At 38.3% G+C, this 27,897-nt stretch overlaps 1 protein-coding gene across 1 annotated transcript in view; it reads left to right on the forward strand.

Annotated features, from left to right (window-relative positions):
* The first annotated feature begins 6,044 nt into the window (after nt 1–6,044).
* LOC103761199 (ras-related protein Rab-10) overlaps nt 6,045–27,897 on the forward strand; it is a 30,578-nt gene continuing 8,725 nt past the window's right edge. The window contains exons 1-5 of the mRNA XM_018080605.2: nt 6,045–6,245; nt 12,229–12,289; nt 13,373–13,511; nt 21,501–21,590; nt 26,727–26,828. Coding sequence (XP_017936094.2) covers nt 6,140–6,245; nt 12,229–12,289; nt 13,373–13,511; nt 21,501–21,590; nt 26,727–26,828 — 498 coding nt within the window. The 5' untranslated portion in view covers nt 6,045–6,139. The remainder of the gene's footprint in view (nt 6,246–12,228; nt 12,290–13,372; nt 13,512–21,500; nt 21,591–26,726; nt 26,829–27,897) is intronic.

A 27,897-nucleotide genomic window follows, 5' to 3' on the forward strand; every position in this document is an offset into this window, starting at 1 on the left:
CAGATTAAGCTATTACTGATTTAGCCTTATTCTTCTAACAGTCTTTTCCAGGAAAAAGCCTATAGGATCTGGGCATCAAATAATCTTACTATTCTCTACGTTGCTTTCAGAATGCTAAATATAAATAAAATGCTATTTAAATCTTTTAAGGATTAATGGAAGATGCTGTGCTATCTGCCAAGCACTGTGGATTTGAAGAATATGTCAGGTACTTAAATGAAAAAGCAGGTCTGAATTTTTGGCATTTATCTGAAGGAAAGCATGCTATCTGTGGGTTATGTATGTGCATGTGCCTTTATGGCATTTTAACAGATTATTTGATACTGGCACTTCCAAAATATTTCTATTCCTAATAGCATCAATGCAATCTTTCACTCTTACCCCATTCTGGCAGTGTTTATTTATTTATTCACTTGAATAGATTTATATGATACATAAAAAAGGTCTATCTGCAACTCTGCATGCTTTTCATGTATAGGAAAATATAGTCAGACTGGTAAAAACAAGTCTAAAACCAGCAACCACCATTGAATCAGAAAATGGTCACAGAAAAATAAATTAAAAACTACTGCCTCTTCCAGACAGTCATTCAGATAAACTGCCCTAATCAAAACCACGAGGGCAATTTGAGAAGGTGACTTCAAATCTCAAGAGCATTCAAGAAAGGGGCCCACCAAGCCCCCAGCTCTGCGTGCACCCAGCCCATTCCCAGCTTTGTGCCCATGACCAGCGGAAACTGAAGATGGGTCCGTCAGATCTGAAGGTCAGAGAAAAAAGACGATTTCACAGGGGAGTGGCACAGTCCAGATGTGAGAGGTCCTCACCAGGAAGAGTCTGTTCTTGATGAAAAACAAGAGGATGCATGCTCATGTTGCCCTTTCAGTAGGGTTTGGGGGTAGCTGGGTGCTTTTGGGCATGGATGGAGACTCCTACCCTGGAAAGTTGACCTGTCCAGGGAGCTGCCAGCTGCCTTGCAGTTTGCTGATCAAGATTCAGAGAATTAAACATTACCATCAGCAAATACCAACGTCTCCTCCAAAAACCCTGCTCCACCAAAGGCAGCAGAGCTGTGGCCTCAACTCCGTCTGTGACAAGGCTGACAGCCACCTTGTAGCTGAAGTGGTAAGTTCAGATGTAGAAGAGGAGCACGTGGCATGGGAGTTAGCAGGACAAGCTGTGGCACAACACATGGAGACAGGAGCAAGCTGGTGAGTGACAGCCAGGGGAGGTGAGCTAATGCCTACAGGGTAGATGGAGCATCTTTACCCGTCCGTCAACTTTGCTTGGTGAACTTGAACTGAAACATGGATATTTCTACTAAAGGTGATGCAGATGTACCCTATATGTTCTCAGGCTCATCTATAAGCAGTCTGCTTGCATGGCTTCCTATTTGTTTCCATTACTGGGCAAAAAAGTAATTGGAAGAGTACATGGAAGCTTACCTTCAAAGCTGACTGTCACAGCTGCTTGGCCTTTAGTTTGTGACCTTGCTAGGCCACATACTCCATTTTGATCTTCTAAAACTCCTGTAGGAATCATTCCCATAAATTGTACTGATAAGCCCCTGGGAGGATGAATTCAGTCCTTCATCTGCACATTTCCTCTAATTTTCTACTCTCCATCCCCCTGATTTGGAGATCAATCATCTCCCTCCATTCACACTGCTCCTGACATTACAGATGCTAAGAAAAATCAGAATAAGCACATGTACTTAGTATCTTCCTCCTAGTCTTTATATCTTGATGATAACATATCTATTCACCCTCTCTTCCTATTCCAGAGTTCTTTTTGTGATTTAGGATGCTTCCCAAGTTTTTCCAAATAATATAGATTCCTGTGGCTCAAATGAGAAACAAACAGGAAGATAGGCAGGGGTGCTGTTTACCAAGATATTTTCTGTATTGCTTTTGCATGGCCAGGTTTTGGTAGACGGGGGGCTATAAGGGTGGCTTCTGCGAGAAGCTGCTAAAAGCTTCCCCCATGTCCAACAGAATCAATGCCACCTGGCTCCAAAATGGACCTGCAGCTGGCCAAGGCAGAGCCCATCAGTGACAGTGGTAGTGCATCTGGGGTAAGAATTAATCATAGAATGGTTTAGGTTAGAAGGGACACTTTTCAATGGAGTTTTCATCAGTGACCCCACATTTGAGTCATTCTGACCCAGAGAAATGTCCTGTTCTCTGATGAAATCTTAAAAATTACATTCTAGTTTAACAGAGAGTCCTACCTCTTAAATAACTAAAATACTTTTTAGTTGGCCCAGAAATTTCATTTAAGGATTAGTGAACCCTGTTTTGCCTATCATGAGTAATTTACCTCAATTTTGTCCACTCAGAAGTGGTTTTATCTTAACAGAAATGAAAGCAAAGAATTTCACTTTAGTCACTTAAGAGAATCTATTCAGTGAGTAATCTTGGCTCGAGCAGTGACGCAGTACTGAGGATTTTAAATCCAAACTAAGCCCTGCCCTTTCTTCTTATTATCATTTTCAGCTTATACCTTCAGCTCAGGAAAAATTTCATGAATATGCTACTAATATTTGTAATTGCATTAGTATTCTAATATTCCATAATTTCAAATGGAAATACATCGAACCATTTTGCAATATTTTGTAAGCTTTATTTCATTACGTAGGAAGCTTCACTTATTAAGGAGGTTGTGGCACCTGTATCGATGCCATTATGTTTGAGAAACATGTTTCTTCATCCTTGGTTTATATTTATGTTCTTCTCCTTAACTTTTTCTTTTTAAATAATGGTTGCTTGCAAGACTGTGCAAAGCAGGCTTAGTGACAAGATTATGCTGAATGTTTTGCATGAAATATTTTGCTGAAGAATCTCTGATTCCTTCCTGCATTCAGAGCAATTTACAGGAGTTTCTGTAGCTGTGATGAGGAGTGGCTCACTTTTGTGGGGGTTTGGCTATATGAAAAATCAGCTGCTGTATCAACCCTTCAGAAAGGATTGGGGTAATATGCCACACTAATGCAAAGTAGCAGATGCAAAGTGAACCTTTTGAGAATTTAAAAATATGGCATTATCTTCTCTGCCCAAACTACTTCTGTACTCAGAGTAACTGAGCAGTTATTTCTCAACTGAACACTTCAGATAAGAAGCAAAAATGTAAGAATCACATCTATGAGAGAAACCATAACAATTTACAAATATTGAATAAAAATACATGTTATGTTTTAATAACTTAACATTTTATAAAATTAAATTATAATAAATCTAGTAATTTTTCCATGTGAAAATTAAAAAGTCTCCCACTAAAATGCTTTCTAAAATGATGTCATTATTGTTATTAATAACAATAATAATAATAATATTTTTGAAAAGATAGAGTCAAAGAAATGGTAGTGAGCAATCAAAAAAGCTGAATGAGAAGCAAATACATCCTTTTCCAAAAATATTTTAATAAATATCATGGAAACTTTGTTTTGTGCTTTGCACTGATTGTGTTGTAGCCGCAGTCATTCTTTTCAAGTCATTAGTTTCATTAAACTAACTCTACTTAGGATCAGCTCTATAAGTACAGTAACATCATATAGTTTACAAAGATCTGGAACCTTTTTCTAAAGCATGAAACACATATTTAAAAAAAAATTAGTGCATTGAATGGTAGCTTTTCAAGGAGCTAACTTTTAAATGGTTTTAGTCAGTGGTAAGAGATGGAAAGACTGTCCCCTTGTGGATAGGAATATGAGGAAAAGTGATACTGTAACTTGCTGATAGCAGCAGCAGTAACCTCAGGCATTTGGAGTCTTCATTAAGAAATTGGCTAGAATCCTGCCTTGCACATTGTTCATAAATCAACACTCAAAAGTACAAAATGCTATGAAAAGCCTTTTAATTTAAATTGGTTGGCCTGACAAACAGCAGAGGGTACAGACTGAGCTAATGTAGCATCCTTGTTAACACTATCATTCCAGGCTAATACCTAAATCTAACTACTGCAGGCAGCTGCAGTTTGGCCTGCATTTAAGAAAGCTTTTTTGAGAAGAACAGCTTCAGAGCAGACAATGGGAGAAAGCTCCACAATAAAGACAAACCCTTATGGTATATCTATAAACCAGTGTGCTACCCACACACATGCATCTGTCAAAACCTGTGCTACAGCATCCATCTACAGGGCAAAGCACCATTGTCCTCTCTTCTGAGTTGCACTGACAGAGGGACTGGAGGAGGATTGGTTCACGGCCAGTTGAAAACCCTCTCCCCTACCTGCAGATGTTAGATTATCTGTCAGCGCTACAGATTCCCCACACACATTGTCATATCTGACCCACGAGAACTACCAGAACATGCCAGCACCCCATCATCTCTCAGGTCTGGGTTAATCAAGGGCAGCTTCAAATTTCTGCACAGGGAAGCAGAACTTCATGGGGCTTCCGAGAACTTAATTGGGCTGCTGAGATAGTGGGGAATGTTTCTTATAGGAAGTGTTCTGTTTTATGAAGTCTAGTCCTTCCCTAATGCAGGCAGTTACAGCCACCCTAACACGTTATCTTGTTTTGCCTTTATTAAGAATTCTATTCCAATTACTTCAATTGCAAGAATTTTTTCAAATATCATTAGAAACCTCACAAATTTTAGCTTGGCCATATTGACAATCAGTGTATATCTATTCACTATATTATCCTTTTGTTTAATCAGCTTTTTTAACACCCTATAATCCTTGGCAGAGAGTAATCATATTTCCTCTTAGCCTTTGCTTTGTCCAAATAAGCAAGGCACATGACTGCAACTTTATTGTTCAGGCCAGGTTCCCCAAATGCCTTCATAATGTGTTGTGTCACCTGAAAGTGTACTGTGGGCTCAACTTCTTCCACCAGCAGTCACTCAAGAGTGTACTCAGTCTCATCAGTACAAAATCTTACTCTGTTCCTAATGGAAACACTTTGACTGATGTCTCCTTTGCTAATATTGGTTCTTTACACAGTCACATTTCAGAGGTCACTCCTTAAAAGCCTAGCTAACTCAGTAGCTGATTTTATCTGTCATTTCCTACTGATTGTAGCAGAAATTCTCATTCTTCCAGCAATGACTGAGAAACAGGTTGCTGACACCCTTTGAAGACTTTCTACCAAAAAAGTCCTGAAGGTTTGTGGCTAACCAGTACGATACTGGAAAGCTGAGGTGCAGGTTGGTGCACAGGGTGAAGGGAAGATAGGCCTGAAATAATATTTGGCCTTTGATAGGAGAATATTTGTGGAGTCACCATCCCTGGAAGTGTTCAAGAGACATCTGCATCTGGCACTGGGTGATATGGTTTAGGGGTTACAGTGGTAGTGCTGGATTGACAGATTTGGTCTTAAAGGTCTCTTCCAACCTTCATGATTCTAAAATGAATTCTGCTAGGTGGAGCTCACTGAGTCACAAATTGTCCTCCACAAAAAGCGAGTATGTCACATCTACTACTCTGTGACACACGAACAGACCAAGGAGTTACTCAAAAGGTCGAAGATGACAATATAAAAACCCATGGTGAGTAATTGCAGACCTAGATAGAAACAAATATTTGCAAACTTATATTAGCACTTGTCATTCAGATATATCCCATTCATGGCACTGGGTGAGTTCCATGTGCACACTGACAAATGGCCAAGGGCATTATAATTTGGACAATGTGGGATTCTGGTAAAAACATCCAGACATACATGCAGCAAGTCTACACTGTGGGTACAGATTTTTTATTTTTTGGTTTTTTGGATGTTACAGGTCGCTTTGACTGCCAGATGAGAACAAACTAAAAGTGAAAAAGAGGAAATTCTTAAAACCTCTTTCCTCTATCTCTGTCCTTAACGCTAGGAATCAATGAGAAACCAAACTGTTTATTTCTGTACTTCATGGGGGAAGCGTCATGGGGGTTGTGAAAGTTCCCTCTTTCCTTCCCGGTGAAGAAACTTCATGGGGGAAAAAAAAAAAAAAAAAGCTCGTTTTTGCATAATTTCATAACCCTAGTTCGGGGCAGCGGCTGAGGCGCAGCCTCTGGAGCCTCCCTGCCCTCTCCCGCCCCGTCCCGCCCGTCCTGTCCCCCCCGGACGGCACGGCCGGCCGCACTCGGCGCCCGCCATGGGCGGGGCCGAGGAAGGGGCCGGGCGGTGCGGAGGCCGCCGCCGTGCTGGTGAAAAATCGTGATGTGCGGAGAGTCCTGCGTAGGGAAAGACCTCCATCGTGCGGCGGTACACGGAGCCCGATCGCGCCCGCCGGGCACACTCCGCCACCTCTACTTGGCCACGATCGGTGAGTGACCGCCCGTGTGCCGCCGCCGCCACGCTCCCTCGCTGCCTCTCCTCCCCGGGTGCCCGCGGCTCACACACGGCCGGACCGGCGCTGTCAGCGCGGCGCTGCCGGTCTGGGTGGTGTCAGATCTCCCTCTGCTGAGCTCTGCGCGTGTCCAGCCGCGTCCAGCGACTTAAACCTTTACCAGCGTGTCAGGACGTGTGTCACCCGGAGCCACTGCAGAGTGCTGGCCTGTTACACTGGCCTTGCTGTTCATCCGGGCTTTGGGAACCTACTCCCATTTTAAATTTACGAAGACAACTTGTTCTTACTGTTTCTATGGCCCACAGAGGCCCTGCTGCTGTACAGTGGTGTGGGTGCATAGAAAGCCGTACAGAATCACAGAATCAATGAGGTTGGAAAAGGCACTCTGAGATCGTCAAACCCAACCTGTGACTGAACACCGCCATGTCAACTAGTCCATGGCATTAAGTGCCATGTCCAGTCTTCCCTTAAACAGCTCCAGGGATGATGACTCCACCACCTCCCTGAGCAGTCCATTGCAATGTCTAATCACCCTTTCTGTCCAATCTAAACCTTCCCTGGTACAGCTTAAGGCTATATCCTCTTGTCCTGTCACTTGTTGCCTGGGAGAAGAGGCCGACCCTGACCTGGCTACAATCCTCCTTTCAGATACCAACCTCAAAGAAATGTCAGATGCCAGTAAAATGCCCAGTTCCTCAATCTTTCAGGCTAGAAAGGGATTTAACTTTTCACTAATAATTTTAATGGTATAAAGTCAAAATATGTACTACTGTAGGTAGCTGCATGCATGGTGATTAAAGAAGAGTCATTGATATGATGGAACTAATTAGGCCTTGCCAGACCATGTCCATTCTGTGCTGTACCACCACGCTGCCTCCCCCAGCACCACTGCAGATGGGTGATGATGGGGAACTTCCCACTGCCTTGGTGTCCCAGCCCCACAAGCTGACTGTCCACATGCTGAAACCTGTGTCATCAGCAGGCAAACGTGTTATGTGTGTGCAGTGATTTGATTTGCTGTGGAGATTTTCCCAATTTTTGCCTGGGAAATTTTCATTTATAAAAGTGTGTGTGTATGAGGTTTTTGTTTTTTTTTTTTTTTTTATTTTCTTTGCTCTTGAAGAGAAGATTAAAGTATGCCAGGAAATTGTGTATTCCTGCATTTGGAATATGCATGGCTCTTTTAAACATTTTTCAGTCTGGGAGGAGTTGGCTTATCTGAATTAAATAACAGATAGTAGCTGTGGCAGTAGTTGGTCCAGGAAATACTTAATGTACGTGATATGACTTGACCTGCCCTCATGAGAACAGCTGAACTTAAACCACTTTTTATTTTCTTGTCCATTCTTGCAAAACAGTCTCTGAAACCATCATGAACAAGGAGGGAAGAACAGAACTAACAATGAAGTTGGGAAATAGATCCTAATAACAGGCAACTTGTTGCCAGGCTTAGTAAGGAACTCCAAAGAATGGCCATGAAAATAAACATCAGCTTTGTTGATGTGTTTTATACTGGGACAGAGATTCCTGACCATGAGGTTATTATTTTGAGATACAATTTCTTTTACTCCTAATTCAGTTCCCTGCAGACTCAAAACCTTTTCTAAAGTGATGATAATAATATGGTTTCCAAGTTATAACTTAAACTATTTGAAGGAATGGTGAAGATAATATGAGGTTTTGTGACAATTATGGACTGAGATTACCTCTGTTAGTTTTATTACTGACACCTACTATTGAGAGATTTAAAAACTGTTTATGAAAATGAATCATCCAGATGTGGTTTTTGTTACCTGAATATGTGAAGTTATTTGTGAAATACTCTATTTCATTTAATTCCATTTTAACAGGTGTATTAGAGCTTAGACTTTTAAAGCAATTGGGATTGTGAATGATGTCTTCCAAAAGAATGATATTGGAAGTGAAAGTTTCTTTTTTCATGTAGACAGCTACAATGGAGAGGAAGCCCTATAGGTTGTGGCTCCTAATGTTGTAAAGGAAGAAGACACAATACAATGTTTTCTCAGTTCCTGAGGTCTTTTCCTTCATTGTTGACACTGTCAAAACAAGTAATTGTTTTTATCTGGCTGCCTGTTTCATACAAGCTCAGCCAAATGATCCCTTTCTGTTGTGCAGCCTATTAAATGCTCATCTGCTGTTAACTGATTTTTCACCTTACCTGTCCAGGTGAAACGTGATTGGAGTAGAGGGGAGATTATCCCAGCTGTGCAGTGTTGCAGCCTTCTGAGTTCCCTGACAAATTCATGTGCCCCCACCTTCCTTAGTGGCAAAGGGTCATACGCACAGAAGTTAAAAGGTTGTTGAAAGTCTCATTTCTGTGTCATCATTAATCAGAGATTTGTGTTACTAGGAAAAATTCTAGTGTTATTGCAGGGGAAAAAAGCAACCAAACGTTTTATAATAGGACTCAGTAGTAGCGATCTTTTCTAAAATTATGTATTTCATGAGAAAAGGCAAAAAATGCATTCACAGTAAATTTTCATTGAAAAATTTTAATGCATCACTTAAACACTCAAGGCTGGGTGCCCTTCCTCCTCTTCAATTACATAGTTCGGATAAATTATAAGCACTTATAGTTTTCTAATTAAACTTGTATGCATCATAAGGCGGATGCATTGTATTATGAATAGACTATAAAGAATAAATGTTTTTGTTTAAACAATGGCATTGCATATAAAGCCATAGAGAAACTTTATGAACAAAAAAACCCCTTCTCTACCAGTGAACAGAATTGTGATCTCATGGACTGTGAGGTTATTTTGCTGTATTAATGGTTGCTGTGGTCCTGCAGCCCACGTTTTCTTTGAGAAACATTTCTGCAGAGCTCTGAGTCCTCTCAGATCTGTCATAGTTGAAAGTGGTACAACTTCAGCATTAGGATCAAAAAGTCTGTGTAGATGCCCTGATACTTACTTTAGAAGGAAATAAAGTAGAGCTAATCAGCAAAAATGAACCATAGTGAAGGTATGTGTTAACACCATCGGTAGCAATCCACATCTTAATTACTTTTTCTCTTTTTTTTTAACAAAACTGGATTTTTTGTCACTGTTACTTTTCTGTCCAACCATCTTATCCTATGAGTTGCTTTTCTTAGCAAACCAGCAATTATCATTACTTGAGACCACTCAGATACCACACCACTTCAGATGTTTCTTGACATGTACAGGAAAACAGCCTGATACAAGTAGTAGACCAACAACTAATAGGGGTTAAGTATGGGTAGAAGTGACACAGTGGAAATTCAGCCCACAACATCTCACTGGGTGCTTGCCCAGTTTGGGCACAGGAGCTGATAGCAACTGTTTCCCTATTTCTGGAGTTGAAGACAATGTAAGTGGGCATTCACCATCCTCTGCCCATGTTTTTGCTGTTGCATCCTGCTAAGCTGCTCAAACTTGCATTTTCTCTGGATAGACATGTTTTTTGAGCATTTTCTATCAGGAACTCACCAGCTCTGTTGGAGTGAAAAGTGTGTTGTCATTTCTAGGCCAACTGCAAAAGACCTCTTTGAAGAGGACTTTTGCAGATGGCCAAAGCCTATTTTATAGATACTGAGGGAAGAGAGGGGCATTTCACAGCTGAATTACCCTGACTTACTGACTATTTCTGTGCGTTTTGGACCTAATTGTCTATAAGGTGCATCAGTCCTAATATGTGAATATTTGATCTTTGGAATACAAAGAAAAGAAATTAATTTCATGGCTATAAAACTTGGAAATAACAACTAGAATTTGAACTTGCACCCAGCATACCCCCTCTTGGTTTCATTTGACAGCCTAAAAGAACCAAGTACAAGCTGTTGCATTCCAATAACATTTATCGCCAGAGCTGTAATCAATGCTCACTTTGTTATGTTGATCATGTTGTACAACACTTAGGCCTAAAAGCATCTGAAATCTGTGAGCTGTCTTTGGCATTGTGGTTCTCATTTTTCTTTTCTGTCTTTGCAATTTGCTAAGTTTGCTGGAAATTTCATATAAAGACATGAACAATTCATGCATGCAGAACATATTGACTTCTGTTTTTCACTAACATTCATTGACCTTTTAGGTCAATAAATTTTGAAGTTGACTTAAGAAGTCAATACCCCTGATTTTAATTTAGATTAAGTTTTAGTCTGATTCAGCATTCTGCTTCCCTTTTTATAAATAAATAAAAAGAAAGCTTATAGCAATTATTATTAAAATGTATGTCAGCTAAGAACTTTCTCATATAGGTCTGGGAATCCCTGTCTGGTTTACATTTTTTTGCTCTATTCCCAATCCACCATTTGAAAGCGATGTTTCAGCCTCCCAGTGTGTACCCTGTCCCTCTCAACATCAATTGTAGAAAATGATACAGATAATTAAACAAAACCATGTGAATTTCAGGAGCAAATGTTTTCCATCACGTTGGAATTTCACCTTACATGAGCAAATTTGACTTAAATTACATTTCCATCTGACATTATTAATTCCATCAAGGAAGCTTTGTGTAATACTAATTACAGATACCAATTATACTATTTCATCTTTCCTTTCCATTGAAGCTTCAATGAAAATTCATCAAGTGAAGGACATGATTATCATAATAATTTTTTAAATCTACCTCAACTCCCGTATCACATACACACAAAAAATGTTAATGGCATTGGAATCATGCATGTGAGAGTGTACTTGTCAAAATTTTGTGCACAATACATCTGTCAGTACAAAGGAGGGGAACATTTCCTCTGTTGCATTTTTTAGTTTGCTGACATGGATACTTTGCTTTGATAAATTAATTTGGCAGTCAGGTTCTTACAGAAATCAGTACAGGGGTATTAACTTAAAATTTTTGTGATTTTTCAAACTGTCTAGGTCTTTCAAATGACATTACTACAGGTGAAAAGCCACTCTGATGTAATTTTAAGTAGCTGTAGTTTGATCTTATGGAATTTTGACGATACAGTATGGTCACCTGTTGCAATGCCACCTTAACTTCACTTGATATAATTGACAAAAAAACCTTTGTTGTTTTTCAGTGGGGAAAAAAGCTATCAGAGAAATTATCAAATATTATTTCAAACTTCAGCAATAAAGTAATAGGGAAACAATGGTTAACTGAGAAAAGTGCCACTAAGATAGCAGCTGATAGCTGGCTGATTGCAGTATTGAAACTAGAATTTTAGCAGCCCATAAATGCAGGTATAGTCTGCTACATTTGGAGTACTAATTTGATAATATAATGAAGGAAAACACCATAAATTATAAGGAAAATAACTTTGAGGAAAGATCTGTAGTCTATGTAGAGACAACATTCTGCACTGATTTCAGATATTAATGCTTGCTTTTAGAATTCTGGATCTGTGATACACTGTGATTTAGGCTGTAGAGACAATCCTCTTCATATTGAATTTAATCCCATGTAAGTTTTGTGTTTGCGTGTAATTAGTACAGCCAGCTCCTATTCCTGTTCATGTAACTCTGGATACTTTTTTTAGGGATTTAGAAATAAGGACAGAAAAATGGTGTGGCACGTGTAATGGCTTTGTAGGCATGTCTGCCTTCCTATTCATAGCTGCCATGCTGTTGAAAATCACCAAGATATTTGCACAACGTATTATTGTGCATGGGCCGTGAAACTGCTGCCATGTCACTTGCCTATCCATGGAAATACCTACTTGTAGTTTTAGAGCATCTGCACCTTTGCTTTGGCCTGCCCCTTCATTGCTTGGTATTGGCATTGCTTTGTATTGTATTTGTGCAATGTATTGGCACATAGCTGCTTTGATCATTGAATAATTTCCTTCTACAACTTCCATTTTGAATGTATATGGTTGGCTAGTTATTCTTTGTTTGGTATTGTTCCTTTTCACTTTCTGTTCAAAATTGCACCATAACTAGAGCTAAGAAACACTATTCAAAGGGAATCCATGTTAGTATGAGAAATGTTACCGATTTTCCTTTTTTTCTTTTAGGCATTGATTTTAAAGTAAAGCTAGTAATGTTTAATGACACAAGAGTGAAACTTCAAATATGGTAAGTTTTAATTTGTATCACAAATGAAAGCCAACTAAATTGCATTATGACCTGAAAAATCTCATCTGCTTTTGATCATGTGTCTTCCTGACATGCAGGCGTTCCTACTAGGTCATTTTAAAATTTGAGTTTAGCCTAGAGGAGCACATTTTTTGCAAAAACTAATGTAAATTTAAAATAGGGTTATCCCTGGGTTGCTTTAACAGTAAAACTTGCATCATACAAACAGTGCAGATCTATGATCCATATTAAGTATATTTAATTGTATAGGAACATCGAGGGAAGTGACAAAGCAAAAACATTTTACAGTTCATTACCCATCAGATGCATGTTCAAAAGCATCACCAAGAGAAAGCCACTAAGAGGAGTCTGTGAACATACACTATTTTTTGGTTTGGAGGTTTTACTAAAGAGTATATAGGGCTCCTGACAGCTGTCTCTCCAGGCATCCAGTACTGAATGTTATTTATACTTACCGGTATTTAACTTCTCAAGGAATAAATCTGTACATGAATTACCTGACCATTATTAGATCCACAGTTATTCTGCCTCAAGCTTTAATACAAAAGTATTGGAGGCTTGTTTACATCCTTCTTAAGGCATAATTATGTGTAGGAGTCACTGCATCCCTGTATTTTGTAGACTTTTTCCTGAAACCTATCTTCCATCTAAACCAGCTTACTGTTTGTGTCAGAGTTTACATAGGGCTTGTCAGAATATGGGGATGTCACCTGACTCCTGCAATGCTTGTACTACAGATTTTTTTTATCATCTGGGTTGTACTGATCATAATTATTATGTATATAAAGAAGCAGCGGTGGACTTGACATTACACTCAGACTTCAGCCACTGGTTTGGCTTCCTTAGTAGGGCTGTATTATTCAGAATAAATTTCCAGTGTATTTCTTTTAATGCTGTGTCTCTCATCTGTGTCTTTTCTTGTTCCTTTCACATTAGAGTATATAATTCAAAATTTGGACAATACTCCTTAAAATAAAGTTATTTTTCTTGGGGGTTCTGCAATTTGATCATCTTTTGTTTGTTTGTGTGTGTGTGTGTGTGATTTATTGCAATTTCTTTCAGGGATACTGCTGGCCAGGAACGATTCCATACACTTAGTACTAGCTATTTCCGTGGTGCACAAGGCTTTGTTCTTGTATATGACATCACAAATCTGAAGAGTTTTCAGAGTATAACAATGTGGATGCAAGACATATATGAGGTAAATGTATCTGTCAGTGGTTGATCTCCTAATGAAAGTAATTAATGTGTTGTTTTAAATGACTGCATGAGATCTATTCTTGTTTCTGTGTTTATAACCAGAATTTCTTGCATTTAACTAAGCACACAGTATGATAGTAGAATTACTGTCATCTGAAACTGGAACAGAATGTATATTATCCAGGACAAGCCCATGGTGATGCAGGAATGTTTTTTGAAGTACTTGTAAAACATAGCTTCCAATTCAGGTTTGTGCATGCTGAGTTATGATGCTTTTGTCACTGGTGTGGCTACACATAAGTCAATCTCCATGAGCTCATCCTAGGATTTTAATTGGTTTCTGTATGAAAATTCCATATCACAGCCAATTATTTCCCTTTTCTATTTTCGTTACTTTAGTGTAATTACCTCATCCCAAGATCAAAGGAATTAAACATCCTCTTTGTCCTTGCTGGATATTCCTTGAGAGGATGGTTTCAAGAGGGAGGAATTGGGGTGGGAAGCTGTTTGTTTAGCTCAACTGCTTGTATTGCTGCAGCTCGAAACACGTGCTTTCATGTAAAATAGGAAGTGATTCAACAGCACATGGCTGCCAGACAGGGTGTGTTCCCACCTCCCTGCTCCTAAACATTGGCTCCCACTGTGCTGCTTTTGGAGCTTGTCAAGAGTCCTCTGTGGTTCACTCTGACTTTCTAATGCAATAGAAAACTAACAGAGAAAAAAAAGTTGGATGTTTTTTCTGCTCCATCAGTGAGTTTAAGAGGCTAATAGAATGGTCTGACACTTATTGGAGTTGGTGCAAGGTAAATAGGTAGGAGCAGGAAGGCAAAGAGAGAAGAACGTATGGGAACAGTGTGAAGGGAGGAACCAGGGAGGGAGGAGTGGGCAAGCCCTTAGGCATAAGATCGTTCAGCTGCCTATAACCCTGTATTCCAAGTCTTTATTGCTAGGTCTCTCTTGTTGTGTTCTCTGTTAGATGAGGCAGGTCAGTTTTAAAATAGTTCAGCTGTAAGGGACCCTTAGTGACCATCCAGCTACGTGACCACTTCAGGGCTGACCAAAAGTTAAAGCACGTTATTAAGGGCGTTGTCCAAATGCCTCTTTACTTGGCTTGGGGAGTCAACCATCTCCCTAGGAAGCCTGTTCCGATGTTTGACCACTCTCTCAGCAAAGAAATGCTTCCTAATGTCCAGTCTGAATCTCCCAGGCACGACTTTGAGCCATTCCTACATGTCCTGTCTCTCGATGCCAGGGAGGAGAGATCAGCACCATTCCCTTTACTTCCCCTCCTCAGGGGGCTGTAGAGAGCAGTGAGATTGCCCCTAAGCAGTAGCATGGTAGTCTGTAGTTAGCACAACTGTGTAAGTTAGTATGCTTGTGTAAGAAGCCAAGCAAGGTAGTGCTCTTTGTTGATTAAAATCAAGTAGACATTCAGATAGTTTTTTTAATGCTCTTATGATTTGGTGGGAATATGACGTGATGGAGAGTTAATCTTCGGAAAGTGGGCTTGAAGTAAAACCATCAAACGCATCATTTTCTCTCTTCACAGCTTCAGTATACAGCTGAATTAATGGACTACACATGGTCATATATCCAATAATACATACATAGGGTATCTTATACTCTTGGTAAAACATTACATTTACATTATCTCATTATTAACAACATTACCATGGTGACCAAATACATCATTATCCTTGACCTTAGAGCCGTCTTAAAAGTCCTAGTGGCAACAGAGCCTAATGCAGTAATGTGTTACTGAAGGAGATTTGATGACACAATATTCTTGCTGGTTTGTCTGCACACACTTCAAATTAAGACATCTGTTTTATTATTTTGTTAAGAAAAGCACATGCCCTTATGTATTATGGGCAAATAAAAGCCACGCCTATATATGCCACTGGTGGTACAGTTTCATGGTTAACAAAGATTTAACTCAGCACACAGTAGAATAGTATGTTTGCTGTAATCTGAAGCTGAAAATATAGATTATCCATATATATCCATTAATATCTATCTATCTATGCATGTATCTATATATCTGAGCATACAAATTTCTCTATAAAATTCTGGTCTTTATTCACACTGGCTCCGAAGGGGTCATTTTGTCCTGTCATCTTTAATTAGATCAACAGGGTGATTGATTCAGTGGGCTACAATTCACAACCATAAACAGCAAGAAAGTTTCAGGACTGTGTGGCCAGGGTGGAGGGAAGTATGAGACTAGCACCTGTAGCCACCGTGCAGGCTTAGATCTGCTTAAGTCAGTCAGGAAATGACACCTGCAGAAGCCTGCTTTCTGTTTGTGACACTTCAGAGCTTCCGTGTAAATGTAGTCAAGCTATATAGACTGTTTAATCTTAACCCCCGAAGGTCCTTTGTTAGTTTAAAATTTAAAAAATCGAAGAATACTCAATCTAAACCAATTTTTAGGAATGTAAATTGCATGATTGATTGTACCAATCTCAAAACTAGCAATTAGTGTTGTAATAGAGCTAGATAATAATAAAAAATTTAATTTAGTCCTAGTGGGATATCAATTTCTGAAGCGTCTTGGTAGAAATATATGGAGCCATTCATTGCAAAAGAAGTGTTTTTAAGCAATAACTGTTCAAAACCAGGGCATTTCATGAAAATTAATTACTTCCTGGAGGTCGGTGACATTCCCTGCATTTGCTTTGGTCTGTGAATGCAAACCAGTATTTAATTCCCCACAAATGCCCAGAATCAAAGTGGCTGTTGCTACAGCACCCTTTGAAATATGCAAGCATAGAAAAAATAAGTTTTAAAAAGGAAAACAGATAGAATACAGACTTAATGAAATACCTGACTAACAGGTAGTGTAAAGCTTGCACCTGAACCAATCAAACAGGAACTTTTGAGACTGAAGTTATACTCTCATGTTTTAATTCTTTACACATAAAAATTTTAAACAAAGTTTTTTAAAAATCTGTTCAATGTACTAAGCCATTTTTACAACAGTTGAAAATAACAATCTAAGCAATTTAGCATTCTTAAGAAGTCCATTGATTTTATAAAAACTGGCCAGTCAGTACAATTACAATCAGATTGCCAGTAATGTTCTTATTATATTTCAGTTATTTGAAATGTGGAATACAGCAAATTTCCTATTAAAAATGAATTACTGTTCAAGGAAGTTCAAGACAGAAATATGCTGCCATATCTGTATTGCTGTAAAATTTATATTCAGAACTAGAGGAAAGTAAGTAACATGACTGTACTTAAAAATCTTAGTAGAAAAATATACTCACCCACAGATTAATATCTTAGGGCATTATTGGCAAATACAGTACAGGTATATTGGATTTGTAATGCACTCATTAGGACCATGATAATTGCAGAAAAATTACTTTGAATCTGAAACCATTCTTTGTTCATAGGATTGCAGGTTATGTGCAATTTATTAAAGTGTTCCTCTTGTCTTCTGACATGGCTTTTAGCTGTTGTATGTACCTGTTCTGAAAGGCTGATTCTGTTTAGCCTTTAAAAATTAAGTACAAGCAGCTGTGTACCAAATCCATTTGCAGAAAGCATTTCTTTCTAGGAATTTTTGAACAAGATTCCAACTAACATTGGCAAAAACTTCCTCACAGTAGAGTGGTCAAATGCTCAAACAGGTGCCCAAGAGAGGAACTCTTAAAGGACACACTTAAAATGCCCTTCAACAGGGCCTTGAGCAACCTGACCTGACTTTGAAGTTGGCCCATCTTCAAGCAGGGGATTAGACCAAATGACTTCCAGAAGTCCTTGCCAACCTAAATCACTAATGGAATACATTAGCTTTCTATTTTTCCCACCTGAAGAAGTGACCCCTTGACCAGTATATAAACTGTATGGGTGTGTTGTGTTGCTGACATTTTCGCATAGTGCCCTCTTTTGGTTCAGTTTATCTGGTGCATCTGGGAGACTGGACTGTCTTTTGGTGTTTCTGCATCACACTTAAATAAAAGCAGCACAGCAAATTGCTGTACAAATGTAAATTAGGTTGACTTCAAGGTCTTCTGAGTTTTTCTTCCTCAGGAGGGAAAGCTTGATGTCAAAAGATTTAATAGTTCCAGTTTGTAGATGGGATTGTTGTTATGGCTCTGATTAGAACTTAAAATTCTTGTTCTTGTCATTTTACTAAATTAGTTTATCTGTAATCCCAGGTTGGTTTTGGGATAAATTGGTTTATATTTACTGCAGTCTAGGTTTGCTTGTAGGCAAACAAATTTTATTATTTGTTTATTTCCACTGAAGTCCTGGAAACCAGGTATTTGTAACTGAGGTCGTAAGATGACACTTAGAAAAATATATAGAAAGAGACATGTATGGGAATCATAATGTGAACATTGTCCATGTGATACTGTCAAAGAGACTGTGAGGGCAATCTGTTACTGATAAATAGCTCTTCAGTATTACAAAGGGTAAGTTTCTACTGTCATTGTCTAGTGAGTAAGAAGAGGAAACTTCCCAGCTTTAAGACCTTCTCCAGCCCCGCCTTCATCTTGCAGTTTGACCATGTGCATCTTTGTGAGATGTGAAAAATTATATTAATACTACATTTCTTCCTCATATACAAACTAATTGAGTATTCCCATAGTGTATTTATCACGTATGGGTTCTCGGTTTGACTATTTGGACTTACAAACTTCTGTTCCCTTTTCAAACTGTCATCAGTGAGTATCAAAATCATGCAGCCCTTCATGACTACACCCTGGAAGTGTGGTGGAGGGACAAGGTGGTGTTTCTGGAGGATGTATCGCTGGATAGATTGGTTCATACAACAAGGAGTCTGGGTGAGCTTGTAAACATCACGGTCAGTTTGCTGCAGGGGAGGTTGAGGCTGACCATTCATGGTCGGGTCTGTGCTCACCATTTAAGAAGTGAAAGTATTGTTTCTTCCAATAACCTGTAAGTACAGATGTGGTGTAGTTCTCTTACAGTAAGGGTGTCTGCTGCTTTTCATACTCACATAAATTCAGAGCACTTCTGGAAAACAAGAACTGCAGAAAAAAAAGACCTAATATTTGAAAAGAAGAAAAAAGACCCCACCAAACAAATTGCATACAAAGGGGATGAGCAAGATATTTTCCCTTTTGCATTTTTGATTTCTGTTAATAGCCATGTAGTCAGGCAGTGGTTTGTGTATGTGCTTGGTTGAGTGCCCAGGCTGGGTGAACATTAAGCAGGAGGGTGGAGGGCATGGGTGGGTGTCCCCTGTCAGTAGGTCGCTAAAGAGGCCGTGGTGCTGCGGTGCAAATGTCCAGTGTTCCGGACCTGGTACGTGGCAGAGCTGGGTTTGAGGCTCTGCCGCTGCTCCCTCCCGTGGCCACTGCTCGGAGCAGCCTGACTCCTGCTGCCGCCAGATCTAACCGCCTGGGAACCCGGCGAAAGAAAAGCCCTTTTGCCAAAACCTGGTGACTCCAAGCTTTGCCAAACACTTCAGAAAACTTGGTTAGTCTCAATAAATCTCTTGACTCCAATTTTTTTGAGAGAAATATAGTGCTCATGTTTTCCTTTTCAAGATAAAATAGTATAGGTTTTCTACCTATAGTTCAGGTTATTTTATTTTAAGCGTCAATAAAATGTAAACTTTGAAATATTAAAACCTGAGGGAAAACTGAGAGATTGAACCAAAAATCTGGCATTTTTGACATACCAAAGCAAAACTTTTTTTTAATCTTCACCAAAAAAAATTTTTTTTGCCTTGATGAAATGGATGAAATTTTTAATAATACTTCTCCATGATGTGGGGGAAAAAAATATTTCCTGAGTCTATGAGCTTACTCAGTGCTGACTTGCATAGCATTTTAACAACAGTAAAATAACCATCGTCTTTCAGATTTTGCATTTGAAAAGCTTATTCTCTAGCTATAAATAACAGAGTATGAAAATACAATGTAAGCTTTTGGAAGCACTGAAGAGCCATATTTTTGGCCAGTTCAAATCAGTGTACCCTTGCAGTTTTTATGCCAGCTGAGCACATGGTCAAACTTCTGCCTCGTCATATTGACTTAATTTTTTAAGTCTTCATCTACATAATCAGTTTTCAGAATCTAAAATGGACATCAGTTTAGTGTATAATCTTCATTTTTCTAAATACAAGAAACTACAAGGCATCATCTTTAAAAAAGGAGTACTTTGAGTGCTTTGATGGAGGATCCAGACAAAGTGAAAATACATTAATACATTATATTGATATAGATTTAATAGTAATTTGCAGAAATAAATACTGATTGGTAATACTGATAAATACTTACTGAAAGGCCTGGTACCTCTAACTTCTTTTAAATTTTCTTATTGTTTGAAGCCCTTTAGAAAAAACATTCCTACTGCAAAAATTTGTGCTGTTTATACTGAAATAAAGTTGCAGAATGAATTCAGTGGTTTTGTTTGTGCAGTATGCAAGTATTTGCCTTTGACCTTTAGAGTAAAGTTAAATGTCTCTTATAATACGTTCATCAACATCAACAACTTCTTCCAAATGAAAAGTTGATTATGTGATGAGATTAAGTTGTCTATTTACCCTATTTTGGGACTGATATATGTGATTTTATGTAGGAGAGCCATTGACCTTAATGAGTGAATCTCCAGTGCATTCTGAAATAGACAACATTTTGATCTGTTAGCCCAGGTTTGATTGATTCGCAACTTTAGGCCTGTACTTCCTAGTCTTATGTTAAGTTTACTTCATTTTAATACTACATTATCTTGAACATCAAGTCTGGGTATGAAATAAGTTTAGCTTAGGAGAATGGGTTAAAAAAATGGAAGTGTTCCTTAATAATAAATTGTGCCTACTGCTGTACTCTTCAAATGAGGCAACTTAGTTGTAAAAGTACAAATAGACTAAAAATAATGATTCTCTCATCCTTTTCTGAATAGAGGTTTTTCTCTGCATTTCTCTGAAGGGAAGGGCATGCATGCGTATGTGTGTGAGCTCTCAGCAAGATGATTCTGACTGATTCTGCACTATGGCAAAGTTATAGAAATTAAGATGGTGACAGAGATCAGAGAGAGATGTGCAGCCTGAGACCAGGCTTTTTGAGTCATCGAAGAAGCTGTGTGAGCATGTACCTCCAGAATAAAAACCATGGCAATCAGACCACGTTTGCTTCAATTGTCTCTACAGTGAGACCCTCAGCTTCCTCCATTCAAGGACCAAAAGTGGTTTTAAATATGACTTTCACAACAAATGTCAGTTTTCAAATTCCACATTCTGTTGCAGAACTGTTCCCTTTCCTTGTCATTATTCCAGTCATGCATAGTTACAATAGCTTATCTTAAAATAACACTGATGTAAAGAACCCAGTGCTTTTCACAGTCATCATGCAGGTGAGTGGATTAGAGGAATGAAGGATGGAGACAAGGTCAAAAAGGTAGATTTTTCTTCCTTTTGGGATCAATGAGGTTTTTAAATTTTACTTCATTAAAAATCTATTGCCTTCTTCCTAGTATCTTGGAATAATCAGACTTTTATGTTGAGTTTGAACACTTTGAATATAATTTTACTGTCTGTGTGCAAAAGTGAAGTACAGAGAGGTGCTCTTTCAGGTGCAGCAAATTCCTTCCTTTTTACTTGTGAGTGCTGGATGTAGACCGGAGTCATATGCTAATCCATGGATCTATTACTTTAGGGAGGGAAGTGTCTGTGAATTCAGGGCATTTCCACTCACTTTAAAGCCTCAAGATGGAGCACTCATCAGAAGATGGTGCCCATGCACCATATACTTTATATCTTATGAAAGGGGTTGGAAATTATACATGGCACTTCTAAGTAGCTTTTTTCTGCTCTTTGCATTCTTGCTGTTTCATTCCTAATCCCAGTAACTGGTGGAAAATATTTCCACATATGAAGGTCAGGACAGAATTTAGCCTTTACTTTCAAGGAAGTGAAGTGCTGAGAGTTTGTGTGAGCTGAAGGTGAAGGACTTTTGTTGTTTGCTTTTTTCTTACTTGACATTTATTAATGCTGGTTCTCTTTTAGAAAGCAGGTGATGAAGTGGACGTAATACTGTTGGGCAACAAGTGTGATAAGGAGTCAGAACGTGTAGTTCCAAAACAGAAAGGAGAAAAGGTATCATTGATACTTTCTTTGGGCTCTCCTGAGTATCTTAGTATGTCACTGTGAGCTGTTAAACTGGAAATGGTGAAAAGCTCCTGAATCCCAAAAATTCTACTAGGGATTGCTCCAGAAGAACACTTGAGTAGTCCTGGAGTGTTGGGGGCTTTTTTAACATACGAGTAGAAACACATTAAGTAATTCCTAGATGGTCTCTTTAGAATACACTTTTAAAAGTTCGAATGCACTTTAAAAGTTTTAGGTGCTACAATAGAAATCTTTAATATAGAGTTTGCATTTTCAGAATACTGTTGTAATATGAAATACTAAAATGTAATACATTCTGCATAATTTTTCTGGTACCACCCATCAATAATCTTTTTGCTAAAATCTGACTATAAGGAACTATTCTGACAGCCTATGCAAAGTGATCTGCATTCTCTATGAACAGCCCTAAATAAGACTGGACAGGTACTGAACATCCAGCTCCCTAACTGTGTGTGTGTGGTACGGCTGAGACTACAGTATAGTTTATACCTGCTGACCACGGTTAGGGGAAGAACTGTTATTAAGCGGGGAGTGCTGTTTTAAAGGCAGTGACAATTTATTGTCACTGAGAACCAGTGAGGAAATTCAGAAGCCATGCTATGTATGACAGAAGAAATTTTGATAATAACTAAATATTGCAGGAGAGCATGGCCTATATACCAGTTAGTTTTGTTACTGCATACTGTATGCATCTGTTGTCTGGAACTTGGAATTAGCCCTCCTTTTTATGCTTTCAGGCATGGTGAGTCAGGCAGGATGTTCAAAGAAAAACACACTGATGATATCATGCCAATTATATAAGCCCAGATTAGGGAACTTTAAAAAAATAACATCACCTTTTTGACAGCATTACAATCTTGCAAGTTCATTTTTTGTATGGAAGGTGCTTTCAATGTTAATGTACCATAACTGTTTACAAGGAATAAGGTTGCTAAAAAACACATATGTACTCTCATACAAAGAATGTACTGTCAGAAATCTAAAGAATCACTGGATGCGTGTGCACAAGAGGGCAGTAGTAGGGTTTTGCATATGGTATTAAGTGTGACATTTTCTGACTTCTGTGTTCTTAACCATGCAATCAAAATTTCTCTTAATAATGTATTTTTTTCAGAAACAAATCATTACCTCCTCCCCAGTGAGTCTACTTGCTAGATTTCCCCTGTGTTTTTAGGCAAGGCAACTCTTCAGTTATACTATTTCTTCTTTTAATATAATTTACAAGTGCTAAAGCATCTGACTGAACATGCTGGAGAAATAGTCCATTAGCAGAGAGAGAGCTAGTAATTTTCTTCTCACTCCAAAGAAGAAAATATCCTTATTAGGAGGGGAAAACAGTTTGATACTAAGATTGACACATAATAATTCATACTTAGGTATTTCATATTACCGTGAGAGTATGAGTTGTAAGTATTGTTCTGCTCAGTCTCTTGCAGAGAAGACCCTAGGTTCCCTGGGAATCTTGTCATCTATGTTGTATGTCACTTCCTAGACTAATTTAATGCTGCGAATTTTTTAGTTACTCTCTTTTGTAATTATATAATTTCAATCACTCAGAAATTGATGTATTTAATTTTAACATTATCAAGTATAATTTTCTTGTATTAATTGCTTCTTATTCACTTTGACAAAAGTTTTAACTCAAGGTTCTTGGGCTCCTCTGTTCACCCCCTCCCAAATATAATTTTCTTTTTCACTGAAAAATAAAAACGTTGAAGGTTGGTAGAATGTGGCACTAACAGAAAAAGCCAAGTAAAATTTTCTACCCTTTTTTTTTTTGCTTTTGCTGTCTTCATAGCTGAAGCTGATTTATAACTTTGAAGCTGATTTTACATGTACAATACAAATTTTAAAAAAATATTCTGCACAGCTCTAGGAATATTTCAGCCACATCTCTCTGATTCAACACTAAGAAATCATAGCAGCCCTTTGCTGGGAAGTAGTATATTTTGAGTTAAAGGAACAATTGGAATTAATTTTCATCTTGGAAGCGGTATTAGCATTATTTTGTTACTGTAACACTGACTCTCCAAACTGTTCTCAAGGATATTATAAAATAAAATTGCCCAATAGTATAATTCTGATAGGTTTGTAAATGTATTTAGATATTTCATTTATGGATCTACTCAAGATATTCCTAAAGGAGAAAAAAAGTAGTTCTTTGAATGTGCCTTTCCAGTTTCTTTATGAGAGGGAGTAGCCAGATCTGTGTTCATGTTTCCAACTGCTTTAACACTGGACTGGTAGAGTTTTTTCCATCTAGTTACATTTTTAGAAGACTTGCTTGCCACAGAACTTACCGCTATGCAGGGTGAATTGAAATGATGCATACATTAATCTTCTTTGACCAATATTGTGCACATATAGAGAAAAATGCAGGTGCATTGATAGATGTAGTAGACAATGTAGTAATATGATACAGAGAAGACTGAAGTTTTTTGCTTTGATTTGATTTGATTTTTCTTTTGCATTGGTCTTCAGAGATAGAGCTTGCAGGTCTATTTGTGGTCTGTTTGTCTTAGGCCTCTGCAGGTACTGGCATGGTTTGGAAAGGAGCCAGGTCAGCCAGCAGTGGGAAAGCTTTGGATTAGAAACTGCTTGGGAAAGTTGGACGCATCCATAGACATGATGAAGTTTATCCAGTTGTGCCAAAAGACCTGTCAGTCAACTCTGAAAAAACGTGGTGGTTGGAAGAGATCCCTTTTGACTAGAAAGATGCTGGCATGACACGAATCTTTTAAAAAGGACAAGGAAGGGGCTTCAGGGAGCTCTAGTCAGTCAGCCTTGCTTCAGTCATGTGGTTCAACATCTTTATCAGTGATCTTGCTGATGATAGATGGAGATTTGCATGTAGCATTAGATTAAGGGGTGTGATTGGCAGATCAAATGGGAGAACAGCAATTCTGTAGGACCTTGATAAACTTCAGAAGTGGGCCAACAGAAACATCATTAAATTCATGAAGTGCAAAGATTTGCACCTGTGATGGAGTAATCCCAGGCATGATTTACTGCTGCAAAGGACTCAAGTTTCTCTGAACATCAGCTTGAATATAAGTCAGCAGTGCTCCCTTATGGCTTTAAAGCATGCTGGGTGACATTAGAAGGATAGTGGATAGTAGATCTGGGGGGATTATTACCCCCCTTAATTGGTACTGCCAAGGCTACATGGAATATTGTGCCCAGCTTTGGCTCTCCCATCTCAAGAAGGATGTTGAGAAACTGCAGATGGTCCAGCACACAGGTACAAAGGTATTTGGGGCCCAGTAGCAGTAATCCATGAGGAGAACTGGGGGAGGTGGGTAAAGAGGAGGCTAAGGAGCAGGTACTGGTCTACAGCAATTGAAGTGTAGCTAGAGAAATGACAGAAAAGACTCTTCTCAGCAGAGACAGACAATAAACCAAGGAGCAACAGACACAAGACCTGGCTTGGGAGGTTCAGGCTGGAGACGAGGAGAACCAGTTGCGCTAAAAGGGTGATGTAGCTATGGAAGAGGGTCCCATAAAGGTTATAGAATGCCCATCATTGGTGGATTTCAAGACTTGGGTAGGCAAAGCCATGGCTAACCCCATTTCAAGTGAGGTTACCTTTCAAAATGATTTCTGTGATTCCATGACTAAAATGTAGGGGGTTTGTGTTCATCAGAGTTTGTACGTAGGTAACCCTCTAGAAATCTGGTACGTGATACAAGGAAAAGGGAGTATTTAATTAGTTTCTGTGTACTTTAGAAACTGCTAAGCAGTTTACTTTAGTAGCCCAGTATTTTTTACTGCTCGTATTTTTCTTTATGAACCATTATGCATCATTGTTTTGTATTGACACTCATGAATAGCTAAATGATCTTAATTTTCTGTAACAAGTTGCTGCAGTACTGAAAATAGTTCACAGCAGTAAGCTAGAGACTCAGAATCCCTTATGAAGCAGTCTGTCTAAAGAAACAGTCTAGATCTCATCTTTATTTACAGAATTACATTTTCTTGTAGCACTTTATAAAGGAAACCAATTACCTCACTTTTTTTCCTACCTTTAATATAATCTTTGTTATATTTTGACTAAAACTTACAAAGTCTGATTCTTTTATCTGTATCTTCGTGCCTGATTTTGGAATTTTTGTAAAGCACTGATTTGTTATTTCTGGAGCTCATTGAAAGCAAACAGAACTGCCAACATTAGACTTTTTATCCTAATGGAGACCCTTCCAAATAAATCATTAGCTGTTCAGTAATAACAGGATTTTCTATACATTATAAGAAGTAGGGTATTTTCTTTGCCCAATATCATCTTTTCCAGATGTGTACCAAGAAGAGATGCATTACAATGGGAATAAATAGACTCTTCCACTATTTTTGACATATTTATTCCCACTTTGGCCCCCTCCCTTGGGAGGCAATGATGCAACTGTGTTGTCTTTTTGTCCATGTATTTAACTGTATAAATTGGGAAAAGTTTAGGACTCTAAAAAACTATTGTTTTTGTTGTGTTGGGTTTCTTTCTTCATGCCAGCGTAGCTCTAAGCTATCAATAAGGGAAATACACTGGAAATGAGAGAACACAAGTAAATTAAATAGAACCAACTAATATAAAGTCTATGCTACCCTTATAAGTATTTTCTCTTTGCCTATTACCATAATATATTTTTTCCACATGTATCTTTTTTTTACTTGCCTGTTATTTCTGTGCTTCTCTTTGTCTGGCATAAAGGAACATCTCTTTCATATTTCGTCATGTCTCTTTTCCTACAGTTTTTGTCACATTTTTATCTATACCTTTCTGTGGGCACTCCATTCGTTTTCTCTAAATAATTGCCTAGGAGACAGTTTGTTTTCCAAATGTATCAAAACATTGAGAACAGACCCACTGAAGTTTATTGTTGTTATTTACCAGTAGAGATAGGTTAAAAAAGCTGTTTTGAAAATGGAAAAAAATTTAAGAAGAATGAAACATTCTGAGGATGAATATAGAGTACTGAGCTAACGTGTATTTAATCAGTGTTTATATAGCATGTTAGAAGTAGTCAGAACACTTCCATTTCTCTTGATACTAGTATTAGGAAGTGTTTTTTTTCCTGAAGACTGTTCATCCCATTGCCTACCTTTGTTTTTCAGATTGCTTGGGAATATGGAATACCGTTTTTTGAAACCAGTGCTAAAGATAATGTGAACATTGAGCATGCATTCTCACTCTTGACTAAGGAAATACTGGAAAAGGTAGGCTTCTTTTCTAAGTAGAAAGAATGGGAGATTTTTCTTGACAGATTGGGTAAACAAGGTTGTAAATACAGAACAGGTTTGGCAAAGCACAGCTAGTGCTTTTTTTTCTGTGTTATGGAGTTAATATTTCGAAGGGATCCTGTAGTTGCAGGTATACAGTGGAGGAATGTGGGGGAAAAGAATTGTGGGAGAAGAGAAAAACAATAGAGGGGAGCAGGTAAAATACAGTTCAGAGATAAAATGAAAATTCAGGACAACTGCTTTTGTGTCTTTCTTTCCCATGCTTTTCTGTAAGGGAGTGGTTAACAGCTCTAGAGTAGTTCCACTCCTGTGCCAGCATGATTCCCTTTTCCTATAGGTTTCTGCAGAATGTGCACACAGTGAAGATGCTGTATGCTGATGTAATCAGTGGACCTTTTATGTTCAGTAGTCAAATATTTTATACAAGGTTCATAGCTGTTTGTTTGGCTGATTTACACTAGTGCTTTTGAAGTTATGGTGACCAAAAGATTTGAGTTAATTAGTAGTGGAATCAATATTGTAGCTGTCAGAGTCAGCATCTCTAACTAACTCAAGTGCATTGGCTTAAAAGTCCTTATTCCTTGGAGTTGCAATACTTTTGTAGGACTGAATTGTTGTTCATTAGCTCTGAAAATGTTTTGCATTGTAATTTATTTTTAGACAGTAGAATATTATTTTAGACATTAATAGATGTTCTTCATGCAATGCATTATCATCGCCATTCATCACCAATATTAGTTATACAAAACTAACCTTCCATTCTGAATACTGTTGAAGTCATAATAAAGATAAATGAGCAAAATTACTGACAAAGTCACAAGTTGCAGTGTTTTGATTAAGTAGCCATAGGGGATGGTCAGAATAATAGCTCTGGGTTGGACTGCTTCTAAGTCAAGGTCCTGTTGTATTATATAACACAAGCTGCAGTTGGTTATTTTGGGGGAGAAAAAAGAAGAAAAAAAAATCTTTTGATTACTTTAGCATGAAAATGAAGCACAGCAACTTGATGGTCAAATATTGTTTAGAACAGGATAATAATGGCAGG

Source organism: Manacus vitellinus, unplaced genomic scaffold, assembly GCF_001715985.3.
Source record: "Manacus vitellinus isolate BGI_N305 unplaced genomic scaffold, ASM171598v3 scaffold_1_pilon, whole genome shotgun sequence".
Taxonomy (NCBI): Eukaryota; Metazoa; Chordata; class Aves; order Passeriformes; family Pipridae; genus Manacus; species Manacus vitellinus.